Source organism: Tachyglossus aculeatus, chromosome 12, assembly GCF_015852505.1.
Source record: "Tachyglossus aculeatus isolate mTacAcu1 chromosome 12, mTacAcu1.pri, whole genome shotgun sequence".
Taxonomy (NCBI): domain Eukaryota; kingdom Metazoa; phylum Chordata; class Mammalia; order Monotremata; family Tachyglossidae; genus Tachyglossus; species Tachyglossus aculeatus.
Window position 1 is genome coordinate 6,165,654 of NC_052077.1, and position 12,415 is coordinate 6,178,068.

The 12,415-nt window shown below is 44.4% G+C and overlaps 1 protein-coding gene across 3 annotated transcripts; it reads left to right on the forward strand.

Annotated features, from left to right (window-relative positions):
- Window positions 1-351: 351 nt before the first annotated feature.
- GAR1 (GAR1 ribonucleoprotein) lies at window positions 352-12,204 on the forward strand. 3 transcript variants are annotated; one of them, XM_038755242.1, is made up of 7 exons: window positions 352-439; window positions 7,391-7,635; window positions 7,721-7,875; window positions 8,336-8,395; window positions 10,253-10,400; window positions 11,308-11,376; window positions 11,922-12,204. In XM_038755242.1, the coding sequence occupies exons 2-7, from the start codon at window positions 7,404-7,406 to the stop codon at window positions 11,933-11,935; spliced, it is 678 nt and encodes a 225-aa protein (XP_038611170.1). In that variant the 5' UTR covers window positions 352-439; window positions 7,391-7,403; the 3' UTR covers window positions 11,936-12,204. The 3 variants fall into 3 exon arrangements, with proteins under 3 accessions (XP_038611170.1, XP_038611168.1, XP_038611169.1); XM_038755240.1 differs by having other exon boundaries at window positions 366-439; window positions 7,394-7,635; XM_038755241.1 differs by lacking the exon at window positions 352-439 and adding an exon at window positions 4,098-4,177.
- The last annotated feature ends 211 nt before the right edge of the window (window positions 12,205-12,415 follow it).

Below are 12,415 nucleotides of genomic sequence, written 5' to 3' on the forward strand. Positions count from 1 at the left end.
AATGAATGGATGGATGGATGACAGAATGAATGACAGAATGAATGAATGACAGAATGAATGACAGAATGAATGAATGAATGAATGAATGAATGACAGAATGAATGAATGAATGAATGAATGAATGACAGAATGAATGAATGAATGAATGAATGAATGAATGAATGAATGAATGAATGAATGAATGAATGACAACTCCAAAGAGGCTTAAGCCTCTTTAAGAGGCTTCCGGGAGACCCCGCCCGCCCGCCCGCCCGGCGCCGGCCCTGGGCGTCACGACGCAAGCGCCGCGCCTACGTCACTTCCGGCGCGCTCCTTTCCGGCCCCTCGGCCGTCGTAAACGGGTCGCCGAGCGGCGCGCTTTCCGGGGGCGCGTGGTGCCGGCCCGGGCGGCCCCGCGGGAGCACGTGGCGCTTGCTGGACGTCGGCCGGGTCACCTTGGGTAAGTCATTTCCCTCCTCCGCAAAATGGGAGCCCCACGGCCTCCACGGACTCTTCCCCACCCGACTGGCTTCTAATAATGAGGGCAGCAAGGAGCATTGGTCATTCACCCCTATGCACTCATTCAGTCGTCTTTAACTGAACCTGTAATCGGCTTGTTATAATGACGGCAATAATGATCATTATTCATTCATTCGGTTGTCTTTAATTGAGCTTGCAATCGGCTTGTAAGAATGATGGCATCGATGATCATTATTCATTCATTCAATCGTATTCATTCATTCAGTCGTCTTTATTGAGCTTGTGATCGGCTTGTAATAATGATGGCATTGATGATTATTCATTCATTCAGTCAGTCGTCTTTATTGAGCTTGTAATCGGCTTGTAATAATGACGGCAGTAATAAGCATTATTCATTCATTCAGTCGCCTTTGATTGACCTTGTAATCGGCTTGTAACAATGATAGCATTGATGTTGATTATTCAGTCATTCAATCGTATTCATTCATTCAGTCGCCTTTATTGAGCTTGTGATCGGCTTGTAATAATGACGGCAATAATGAGCATCATTCATTCAGTTGTCTTTAATTGAGCTTGCAATCGGCTTGTAATAATGATGGCGTTGACGATCATCATTCATTCAATCGTATTCATTCAGTCGTCTTTATTGAGCTTGTGATCGGCTTGTAATAATGAGGGCGATAATGAGCATTATTCATTCATTCAGTCGTCTTTAATTGAGCTTGCAATCGGCTTGTAATAATCGTGGCATTGATGAGCATTATTCATTCATTCAGCCGTATTCATTCATTCAGTCGCCTTTATTGAGCTTGTGATCGGCTTGTAATAATGACGGCAATAATGAGCGTTACTCATTCATTCAGTCGTCTTTATTGAGCTTGTAGTCGGCTTGTAATAATGATGGCAATAATGAGCATTATTCATTCATTCAGTCGTCTTTAATTGAGCTTGCAATCGGCTTGTAATAATCGTGGCATTGATGAGCATTATTCATTCATTCAGCCGTATTCATTCATTCAGTCGCCTTTATTGAGCTTGTGATCGGCTTGTAATAATGACGGCAATAATGAGCGTTACTCATTCATTCAGTCGTCTTTATTGAGCTTGTAGTCGGCTTGTAATAATGATGGCAATAAGGAGCATTATTCATTCATTCAATCGTATTCATTCACTCAGTCGTCTTTATCGAGCTTGTAATCGTCTTGTAATGGTGATGGCGATAATGAGCATTATTCATTCAATCCTATTCGTTCATTCAGTTGTCTTTAATTGAGCTTGTAATCGGCTTGTAATAATGATGGCATTAATGATCATTATTCATTCAGTCAGTCGTCTTTACTGAGCTTGTAGTCGGCTTGTAATAGTGATGGCATTGATGATCATTATTCATTCATTCAATCGTATTCATTCAGTCATCTTTGAGCTTGTAATCGCTTGTAGTAATGGTGGCATGAATGATCATTATCCATTCATTCATTCAATCGTATTCGTTCATTCAGTCGTCTTTGAGTTTGTAATCGGCTTGTAATTGATGGCACTGATCATTATCCATTCAATCGTATTCATTCATTCAGTTGTCTTTTATTGAGCTTGTAATCGGCTTGTAATAATGGTAGCATTAATGATCACTATTCATTCATTGAGTCGTCTTTATTGAGCTTGTAATCTCGGCTTCTAATAACGATGGCGATAATGAGCATTATTCATTCAAGCGTATTCATTCGTTCAGTCGTCTTCATTGAACTTGTAATCGGCTTGTAATAATGATGGCAGTAATGAGCATTATTCGTTCAATCGTATTCATTCATTCAGTCGTCTTTCATTGAGCTTGTAATCTGCCTGTAATAGTGATAGCATTAATGATCAGTACTCATTCAGTCAGAGGTCTTTATTGAGCTTGCAATCGGCTTGTAATAATGATGGCAATAATGATCATTATTCATTCAATCGTATTCATTCATTCATTTGTCTCTGAGCTTGTAATCGGCTTGTAGTAATGATGGCATTAATGATCATTATTCATTTATTCATTCAATCGTATTCATTCAGTCGTCTTTGAGCTGGTAATCGGCTTGTAAAAATGATGGCAATAATGATCATTATTCATTCAATCGTATTCATTCATTCAGTTGTCTTTAATTGAGCTTGTAATCGGCTTGTAATCATAATGGCAATAATGATCATTATACATTCAATCATATTCATTCATCCAGTTGTCTTTAATTGAGCTTGTAATCGGCTTGTAATGATGATAGCATTAATGGTCGTTATTCATTCATTCAGTCGTATTCATTCATTCAGTCGTCTTTGAGCTTGTAATCGGTTTGTAAAAATGATAGCAGTAATGATCATTATTCATTCAATCGTATTCATTCATTCAGTTGTCTTTAATTGAGCTTGTAATCGGCTTGTAATCATAATGGCAATAATGATCATTATACATTCAATCATATTCATTCATTCAGTTGTCTTTAATTGAGCTTGTAATCGGCTTGTAATGATGATAGCATTAATGGTCGTTATTCATTCATTCAATCGTATTCATTCATTCAGTCGTCTTTGAGCTTGTAATCGGTTTGTAAAAATGATGGCAGTAATGATCATTATTCATTCAATCGTATTCATTCAGTTGTCTTTAATTGAGCTTGTAATCGGCTTGTAATCATAATGGCAATAATGATCATTATACATTCAATCATATTCATTCATCCAGTTGTCTTTAATTGAGCTTGTAATCGGCTTGTAATGATGATAGCATTAATGGTCGTTATTCATTCATTCAGTCGTATTCATTCATTCAGTCGTCTTTGAGCTTGTAATCGGTTTGTAAAAATGATGGCAGTAATGATCATTATTCATTCAATCGTATTCATTCATTCAGTTGTCTTTAATTGAGCTTGTAATCGGCTTGTAATCATAATGGCAATAATGATCATTATACATTCAATCATATTCATTCATTCAGTTGTCTTTAATTGAGCTTGTAATCGGCTTGTAATGATGATAGCATTAATGGTCGTTATTCATTCATTCAATCGTATTCATTCATTCAGTCGTCTTTGAGCTTGTAATCGGTTTGTAATAATGATGGCAATAATGATCATTATTCATTCAATCGTATTCATTCATTCAGTTGTCTTTTATTAAGCTTGTAAGCGGCTTGTAATAATGATGGCAATAATGATCATTATACATTCAGTCGTATTCACTCATTCAGTCGTCTTTACTGAGTTTGTAATTGGCTTGTAATAATGATGGCAATAATAATCATTCATTCAGTCGTATTCATTCATTCAGTTGTCTTTAATTGAGCTTGTAATCGGCTTGTAATAATGGTAGCATTAATGATCATTATTCATTCAGTCATATTCACTTGTCTTTAATTGAGCTTGTAATCGGCTTGTAATAATGATAGCATTAAGGGTCATTATTCATTCATTCATTCAATCGTATTCATTCATTCAGTTATCTTTATTGAGCTTGTAATCGGCTTGTAATAATGATAGCATTAATGATCGTTATTCATTCAATCAATCATATTCACTCAGTCATCTTTATTGAGCTGGTAATCGACTTGTAATAATGATAGCATTAATGATCATTATCCATTCAGTCAGAGGTCTTTATTGAGCTTGCTGTCGGCTTGTAATAACGATGGCAATAATGATCATTATTCATTCATTCAGTCGTCTTTAATTGAGCGCTGGGAGGACACAGGGTAATCAGGTTGTCCCACGTGGGGCTCACAGTATTAATCCCCACTTTACAGATGAGGTAACTGAGGCCCAGAGAAGTTAAGTGACTTGCCCAAAGTCACACAGCAGACGTGGGGGCGTCGGGATTAGAACCCACGACCTCTGACTCCCAAGCCCGGGCTCTTTCCACTGAGCCACGCTCCTTGGGAAGTACAGATTGAGCGCGTACTGTGTGCAGAGCATTGTACTAAGCGCTTGGGAGAGCACAAGGCGGCAACATACAGAGACGGTCCCTACCCAACAATGGGCTAGAAGGGGGGAGACAAACAGTAAAATAAAACATGTAGACAGGCGTCAATACCATCCGAATAAATAGAATTATAGCTGTATGCACATCATTAAAAATAAGTAGAGTAATAAGTGTGTACAAATAGAGTTGTTAAGTGGTTACTATGTGGCAGACACCGTACTAGTCGCTGGGGTGGAGACAAGCAAATGGGGTTGGACCCAGTCCCTTGTCCCCCTCTCCATCCCCATTTTATAGATGAGGGAACTGAGGCCCAGAGAAGTTCGTTCATTCATTCGGTCGTATTTGTTGAGTGCTTACTGTGTGCGGAGCACTGTACTAAGCGCTTGGAAAGTACAATTCGGCAACAGATAGACACAGTCCTTGCCCAGGGTCACACAGCAGACAAGGAGAAGAGTCGGGATTAGAACCCGGGTCCTTCTGAATCCCAGGCCCGGGCTCTGTCCTCTACACCCCAGCGCCTAGTACAGTGCCTGGCACATAGTAAGTGCTTAACAATTACCATTATCATTATCTGGGAATGCAAGGGCCTTGGTGCGTGACAGGGTGGAGGTCGGGGGAGACACCGTGCACATATTTCTTTACATTATCTATTACAAATGATGTATACTAATGTCTGATTTATATTCATGTCAGTATCCTCTATATGACAATCTCGTTTTGGACAGCGAACATGTCTGCTCATTGCGTTGCTTAGGACAGTGTTGTGCACTTTGTGCTCGGTAGATACGATTGATTGATCTCTGCTGAAAGCATACCTCCTCCAGGAGGCCTTCCCAATCCGAGCCCCCCTTTTCCTCAATGAATGAATGAATGAATGAATGAATGAATATGCTCCCCCTCCCCTCCCCGTCGCCCCGACTCCCTCCCGTTGCTCTACCTTCCCCACAGCGCTGGTGTATATATGTACGTATTTATAATTCTGTTAATTGTTGTTCATGGTGTGTATATATCTATAATTTTTTTTTATATAATGGCATTTGTTAAGCGCTTACTATGTGCAGAGCACTGTTCTAAGCGCTGGGAGGAGATACAAGGTGATCAAGTTGTCCCACGTGGGGCTCGCAGTCGTAATCCCCATTTTACAGATGAGGGAACTGAGGCCCAGAGAAGTGAAGTGACTTGCCCAAGGTCGCACAGCAGACCTATAATTCTGTTCATTTGTAATGATGGTATCGATGCCTGTTTACTTGTTTTGATGCCTGTCTCTCCCCCCAACCCCCCCAAGACTGAGCCCCTTGTGGGCTGGGATTGTTTCTATTTGTTGCTGAACTGTACTTCCCAAGCGCTTAATACAGTGCTCTGCACGCAGTAAGCGCTCAGTAAATGCGATTGAATGAATGAATGAATTGGGGGGGGCCATAGTTCCTGATCCAAACATAGTACTTTCCCAAGCGTTTAGTATTTATTCATTCATTGAGTCAGTGTGTCTTTTGAGCACTTATTGGGTGCAGGGCACACTGTACTAAGCACTTCGGAGAATACAATATAATAATGAACAGACACAGTCCCCGCCCACAACAAGCTTATCGTCTAGAGGGGAGACAGACATTATATAGATAAATTTCAGCTACGTACACAAGGGCTGTAGGGTTGGGAGGCGGGGAATAAGTAAAGTGCCTAGTACAAGGCTCTGCACATAGTAAGCACTCATTAAATACCATCGACTGGGGATGGAGTCAGCTGATGACCAAAGCTTATTGGACAGTAATAATAATTTTTATGTATTTAAGTGCTTACTCTATGCTAAATGCAGAGGGTAGCTACAAGATAATCTCCCCCTCTCGACTGCAAACTCGTTGTGGGCAGGGAACGTGTCTGCTAATTCTGTTGAATTGTGCTCTCCCAAGTGCTTTGTAATAATAATAATGGCATTTTATTAAGCGCTTACTATGTGCAAAGCACTGTTCTAAGCGCCAGGGAGGTTCCAAGGCAGTCAGGTTGTTCCACAGGAGGCTCACAGTCTTCACCCCCATTTTACAGATCAGGTAGCTGAGGCACAGAGAAGTTAAGTGATTTGCCCAAAGTCACACAGCCGACGATTGGCGGAGCCGGGATTTGAACCCGTGACCTCTGACTCCCAAGCCCGGGCTCTTTCCACTGAGCCACGCTGCTTCTCCATGTACAGTGCTCTGGACATAGTTAGTGCTCAGATAGCATCATCATCATCGATCGTATTTATTGAGCGCTTACTATGTGCAGAGCACTGTACTAAGCGCTTGGGAAGTACAAATTGGCAATAGAGACAGTCCCTACCCAACAGTGGGCTCACAGTCTAAAAGGGGGAGACAGAGAACAAAACCAAACATACTAACAAAATAAAATAAATAGAATAGATATGTACAAGTTAAATAAATAAATGTATCACTGAGCTGTAATCCCTGGTCCACACAAAGCTAAGAGTTCAAAGGGGAGGAAGAATGGGCAGTTAGCCCCCATTTTATAGATGAGAAGACTGAGGCGCAGAACAGTCAAGTGTAAGCTCATCCTCTAGACTATAAACTCATCGCGGGCAGGGGATGTCTCTGCTTATTGCTATTTTGTACTCTCCCGGGCGCTTAGTACAGAGCTCTGCGCACCTTAAGCACTTCTGTTGGGTAGGGACCGTCTCTGTATGTTGCCAGCTTGTACTTCCCAAGCGCTTAGTGCAGTGCCCTGCATATAGTAAGCGCTCAATAAATCGTCATCAGTCGTATTTATTGAGCGCTCACTAATAAATAAATAAATAAATTTAATTTAATTAATAAATACGATTGATTAATACGACTGAGTGAATGACTGAACGAGAACCCCCCGCGGGCAAGGGGTAGGGGGCAGGATTCGAACCCAGCAGTCCCGACTCCCAGCCCGGGTCCTCCCACCAGGCCTTAACAGAAGCGACCCTCGGCAGCTCATGTCTTTTTTCTTTTTTGTCCCCCCCCCCCGACAGCAGAGAGGAGAGCATGGTGTTCAGAGGCGGCGGCCGAGGCGGCGGAGGCTTCGGCCGGGGCGGAGGAGGCGGCGGAGGCTTCGGCCGGGGCGGAGGAGGCGGCGGAGGCTTCGGCCGGGGCGGAGGCGGCAACTTCCGAGGGGGCGGCCGAGGCGACGGCCGAGGGGGCTTCGGCCGGGGCGGGGGCGTCCGAGGCGGCTTTAACCGAGGCGGGTACGACCAGGGACCCCCCGACACCGTGGTCGGTAAGTGACCTCCGCGCCGGCGACTTCCGCGCCGGCGACCGGCGCCTCGCTTCGGGCGGGTGACGCGCCGTCTCTCCCCTTCTAGTGCTGGGAGAATTCATGCACCCCTGTGAAGACGACATCGTCTGCAAGTGCACGACGCAGGAAAACAAAGTGCCCTACTTCAACGCGCCCGTCTATTTGGAAAACAAGGAGCAGATCGGGAAAGTGGATGAAATATTCGGCCAGCTTAGAGACTTCGTATCCTCCCGGGACGCCCGGATCGCAGGCACCCCGTGGTAGCGGTGTGCCGGGGGTACGCGTCCACGCTTAGCGTCGAATTTAGCCGGTGTTGGGATCAACGGGAGATTGAGAGAGGGGTCTTTCGGGAGGTAGGACTTCGGTTGGGGACGAGGTCTGCGTCGAGCAAAGATCTGGCCGTGGACGCGTTGGGAAGAGTGGGAAAGGGCCCGGGTTGGTGGATTGGTCAGGAGATAGGTGCTGCAGGATTGTCGGTTTGTCCAGCTTTGATCTTAACTTCTGGAGAATATCCCAAGATGAGACGATGTCTTCGTCTCGTTCCTCCCGTCTCTGCCCTTTGCCCTTTTAGAAACGTTTGTCTTCGCACTCTTTTTCTCCCAAACGTTGCCCTCTGCCCACGTGTTACGTTTCGTACCCAGAAAGTCAGACTGACTCCTTAGGTTCCTTAACCCCAAAACAGTATTTTTCAGTTAAACTGTCAGAAAACCTGAAGGCCTCTTCTTTTAAAAAATTACAAAAGGTCAGTTCCACTTTCTACCTCCTCGAAACTCACCGGGTATTTTCCTTTGGTGTCACAAATTCACTCACTCAATCGCATTTATTGAGCACTTACTGTGTGCAGAGCACTGTACTAAGCACTTGGGAAGTACACGTCGGCAACATATGGAGACGGTCCCTACCCAACAGCAGGCTCGATCTAGAAGGGGGAGACAGACAACAAGACCAAACATGTAGACAGGTGTCAAAACTGTCAGAATAAATGGAATTGGCGGTTTGATACGATGGAAACGATCCCACTTGCTCCTCTTGAGAAGTTTGGCTATTGCTTCAGACACAAGGTGGGCTGCCATAATAAGCCTCCCCTAGACTCCCTCCCCGTCTCTTTAGACCAGAAAGGGGCCAGGGAGAGCCAATCAATCAATCAATCGTATTTATTGAGCACTTACTGTGTGCAGAGCACTGTAGTAAGCGCTTGGGCAGTACAAGTTGGCAACATATAGAGACAGTCCCTACCCAACAGTGGGCTCAGCTCGACCTTTTTCCCCCTTTCCCGACTCCGCTGCTTGTCTGCTGTGTGCAGCGTGGCTCAGTGGAAAAAGCCCGGGCTTTGGAGTCAGAGGTCATGGGTTAAAAACCCAGCTCTGCCAATTGTCAGCTGTGTGACTTTGGGCAAGTCACTTCACTTCTCTGCACCTCAGTTACCTCATCTGGAAAATGGGGATTAAGACTGTGAGCCCCCCATGGGACAACCTGATCACCTTGTAACCTCCCCAGCGCTTAGACTAGTGCTTTGCACATAGTAAGTGCTTAATAAATGCCATTATTAATATTATTATTATTTGAGCAGGTCACTTCACTTCTCTTTGTCTCAGTTACCTCCTTTTATAAAGTGAAAGTGAAGACTGAGCCCCAGGTGGGACAGGGATTGGGTTCTACTTGATTACCAGCTCTCTAGACACATAGTAAGTGTTGAACAAATACCATTATTATTATTATTATTGTTTCTGGCTCTCACAGAATAATTTGGAGCATCAGATGACTTCACACATTGTACAGAATCTAAGACAGTACCTTTATCATTCATTGGTGTGGTTCAGCCACTTTAATTCAGAATCTTTAATGCACAGGTTAATATCATTCATTCTTGAGTATGTTATGGAGTAGTGGTAGTGGTATTAAGCGCTTACTGGGTGTAGAATGAACAGATGAGAATTAATAATAATAATGATGGCATTTATTAAGCACTTACTACGTGCCAAGCACTGTTCTAAGCACTGGGGAGGGGAAAAGGTCATCTGGTTGTCCCAAGGGGGGCTCACAGTCTTAGTCCCCAATTTACAGCTGAGGTAACTGAGGCGCAGAGAAGTGAAGTGACTTGCCCAAAGTCACGCAGCTGACGGTTGGAGGAGCCGGGATTTGAACCCATGACCTCCGACTCCAAAGCCCGGGCTCTTTCCACTGAGATTGTTCCTGTCCCTGGGTGGTAGCCGGGGTGAAGGGGGGCTTACTTGTCAGATACTTATCCGTCAGTTGGTTTTTAATGTGATCTAATTGAGCAATGACCTTTTTGAAGGCCATGAATTTGTGAGATGTCAGTATTGCAAAATTTCAGCATTTACTCCTTAAAGTTATTGTTTGGGGGTGGGATTTATACCACTTCCTAAAGTTTAGGTTTTTAAGGCATCCGTTACCTTGATGGCAACTTGAAAAGCTTTAGTAAGTGCTCAGTGAATGCTATTGATGATCGAATGAAGTTACTTTTTGGTATTGCCAGTGACTTAAGAAACAACATATGAATGACCAAAGAAAAAGGAAAACACAAGTATGACTTTTCCCTTTGTTCTCCTGATGCCTTTTTTTCCCCCGATTCTTGCAGTTTTACATTGACCCTTACAAGCTGCTGCCCCTACAGAGGTTTCTGCCTCGGCCACCCGGCGAGAAAGGCCCTCCGCGAAGCGGTGGGAGAGGAGGGGGCCGTGGAGGAGGCAGAGGCGGAGGCAGAGGTGCAGGGGGTGGCAGAGGTGGTAAGTTATTTCCTGTCAGGGGTCGCGAGCCCGACACTAAGAGATGACGGCTCTTCAGAGACGGGCGAGAAGTCGGCACATGGTAGAAGGACAGGTGTCCGACTTGATTGGGGGCAAGCAAAATTGGGTATCCACCCGTTCTGCGAGTGGACGGACTAAAACGCGTTGGGAAATAACCGGACAAAGAAGTGATAAGCAGCATCACCTGGTGAAAAGAGCCCGGGCTTGGGGGGAGTCAGAAGCCCTGGGTTTTAGTCCCGGCTCCGCCGCTCGCCTGTTGTGTGGCCTTGAAAACCACTTCTCGCCCCTCATCTGTAGAAAGGGATCGAGACTTGTGAGCCCTGAGTGGGAAAGGGGCTTGGTCCAACCCACTTAGCCTGTGTCTACCTCGGCGTTTAGTCCAGTGCCTGGTACATAGCAAATTAACTTTAAAAAACAAAAGCGAGAAAGTCCATAAGGAGCTTCCCTTCTAGCGTAAGAGGCAAAAGTAATCGCATGTGCAAATACAGTAGTCAAGATAGTTGAATGTGTAATTAAACGGTCAGTCCGTGAGTGGTACTTTTTAAGCGCCGAGTGCAGAGCCCTGTAGTAATCAGTGCTTTGCACATAGTAAGCGCTTAATAAATGCTATCATTAATCACCTTGGGCAGTTCAGTGTAGTGGAGAATCCATCAGGGGAGGGGTAAAGTGAGATTTTAGACTCTCTGCCCTGGGCTTGGGTTCAGTTGTGGAGCTTGGACCATTTCAGTCCCTCCGTCTTCGTTCTGCCGGGAAGATCGTATTGGCGTCGCTGGCCAGGAACTGAAGAAACAAGGGGTTGACTCATACCTTCATTAGCCTTGAGTGTCGTGGGTGGGAGTCGTTTTATTACCGAATAAACGTGACCGCTCATTTTGTGTGTTTTCAGGCGGTTTTAGAGGTGGAAGAGGTGGTGGAGGTTTCAGAGGAGGAAGAGGCGGCGGTGGAGGTTTCAGAGGTAAGTACCAAAAAGGACTTACGCAATTTTATATGAATTATAAAGTTCATTTGTATTACACAGTAGGATCGATCACATTTGAGGGAGGCAGATTGTGAATGCGGGCTTTGCCGATCACATTAAAAGCCAGCCAGGTTCCATTTTCGGTAGCATGATCATTTTGACAACTATCACTGGGATTTGACAACTATCACAGTGTTTTAGACTGTGAGCCCACTGTTGGGTAGGGACTGTCTCTATATGTTGCCAACTTGTACTTCCCAAGCGCTTAGTACAGTGCTCTGCACACAGTAAGCGCTCAATAAATACGATTGACTGATAGATTGATTTGAGTGCTTACGGTGAACAGAGCAACTGCAGCAGAAGTGCAACCTGTTTCCTGTCCTTGTAGTTTGTCAATGCGTGTAAAAAAACAAAACCCTCCAGTACTTGTATGCAGAGAAGCTTGTTAATAAAAAACTGATGAGAATTTTAAAGGCACTGCATAGTGGTGTTGGCTTTTCCCTAGGAGCAAATTAACACTTGTTACTTGTCTTCCTAACCAGGAAGAGGACGTTAAGCGAGGCTCGATGTGTCAACTACAACGATCGCTCCCCCCGATGAAGGACTCAGTTCTTCTGTGGATCGGAAGAGTCTTTTTTAAGCAAGTCAAATTCCAAGGAACTGGTCACCGTTTTTGACGGTGGCCTTGCAACACTGTCATTTCAGCATGCTGAATGAATGCTACAAGGAAATGCTCCGTGAGAGCGAGGACCGAGTCTTTTTATACGTTCTGTACAGTATTTAGCACCCTATGGGTGCTTAATAAATGTTAAGTAACAATTCACATTTGCAGTGTATCTGGGTTGGGTTTTGGTGGGGGGGGGGGGTTTCGCGTAAGTTGCCATTCCAACCAAGTCATTCTTTAAAATTCCCGCCCCCAGCCCATTCCAGAACCGAGACTGGGGATCTCTTGGTTGAACCTGACATTAGAGGCCTTTGCGAGTGACTAGAGGGGATAAGAAGTTGCTTTTAAGAATTCGTTGCTGAAAATTTGAGG

Coding starts and splice junctions, on each gene's coding strand:
- GAR1 (XM_038755242.1), top strand. CDS start 7,404: ATGGTGTTCAGAGGCGGCGGCCGAGGCGGCGGAGGCTTCGGCCGGGGC. Junction 7,636..7,720: donor ACCCCCCGACACCGTGGTCG/GTAAGTGACCTC, acceptor CTCCCCTTCTAG/TGCTGGGAGAATTCATGCAC. Junction 7,876..8,335: donor TCGGCCAGCTTAGAGACTTC/GTATCCTCCCGG, acceptor ACCCCAAAACAG/TATTTTTCAGTTAAACTGTC.